The 1,012-nt window shown below is 52.2% G+C and overlaps 1 protein-coding gene across 1 annotated transcript in view; it reads left to right on the top strand.

The window, feature by feature from the left end:
• Nucleotides 1-739: 739 nt before the first annotated feature.
• The window catches only part of T265_06742 (hypothetical protein), a gene marked incomplete at both ends in the record, with an annotated part of 15,461 nt that continues 15,188 nt past the window's right edge, over nt 740-1,012 (top strand). Inside the window, one exon of the mRNA XM_009172087.1 lies at nt 740-933. Within this exon, the coding sequence (XP_009170351.1) occupies nt 740-933 (194 nt within the window). The remainder of the gene's footprint in view (nt 934-1,012) is intronic.

Below are 1,012 nucleotides of genomic sequence, written 5' to 3'. Positions count from 1 at the left end.
CTCAGGCATCGTGGTGGTTGCCGGAGGTATGAATGCGCAAGTGGGCAGGCTCAGTGCATCTGAGACTCAATTGGGAGGTCGACATGGACTAGACTCGGTACGTACGGACAATGGGGAACGATTGCTTCAGCTGTGTGCTGATCGCAGGCTGTTTTTATGTAGCACGAACTTCCGAAATAGCCGAAGTCGTCTGGCCACTTGGTGTCCTTCAACAACAGACCGGCCACAAACTCAAATCGACCACAATGCCATCAGTTACCGATGGCGCGGATCCATAACTGCCTGCCGGTCGTTTTGGAACACATTTGTGGGCTCTGACCACGCGCTCGTCCGGAGTCGCTTCGCCCTACGTTTCCCGGGGCCGCGTAAGGTGCGGACAAATCGCATGGCAAGTGAAAGACTGACAGATCCGAATGTCGGACGAACTTACAAGAATTGCTACAAACAATCTCTTCCAAATGCTCCACCATCAGATGTGAACTCGTACTGGGATGAAACTGCCAATTCTTTGCGTGGTGCTGGGATGCCTGTGGCTCCACCATCAGATGTGAACTCGTACTGGGATGAAACTGCCAATTCTTTGCGTGGTGCTGGGAATTTTGCCTGTGGCACGACCTAACCAGGCGCACTCAAGCACTGTATAGCAGACCGATCGTTGGCACTACTTGAATCTCGAAGAAATATCCCAGCCGGTCCCGAACATAACCGGGTCCGCAGAGTTATTAGGCGTCAAACGAAAATGACCTTGCGATCCGACCGCGAAATATGGTGGACACAGAAATCCAATGAAATGTCAGAGGCTCAGAAAGCCGGTCGATCCCGGAGACTACTTAAGTTAATCCGTACGACCGGTCCCCGGAAACCACCTGTGGGTGAAACTACCAAATACCAGAATGGAACGACCATCTCGAACAAAGAAGAACGCCTCCACCGGTGGGCCGAATACTTCGAACAACAACTGTTGTGGCCACAAACCGGCACTCATCTACATCCTACAGGTGAAGTAGAACCC

The sequence above is a fragment of the Opisthorchis viverrini genome (genome assembly GCF_000715545.1).
Source record: "Opisthorchis viverrini unplaced genomic scaffold opera_v5_146, whole genome shotgun sequence".
NCBI classification, from domain to species: Eukaryota; Metazoa; Platyhelminthes; class Trematoda; order Opisthorchiida; family Opisthorchiidae; genus Opisthorchis; species Opisthorchis viverrini.
This window is presented reverse-complemented; position numbering and strand designations above follow the sequence as displayed.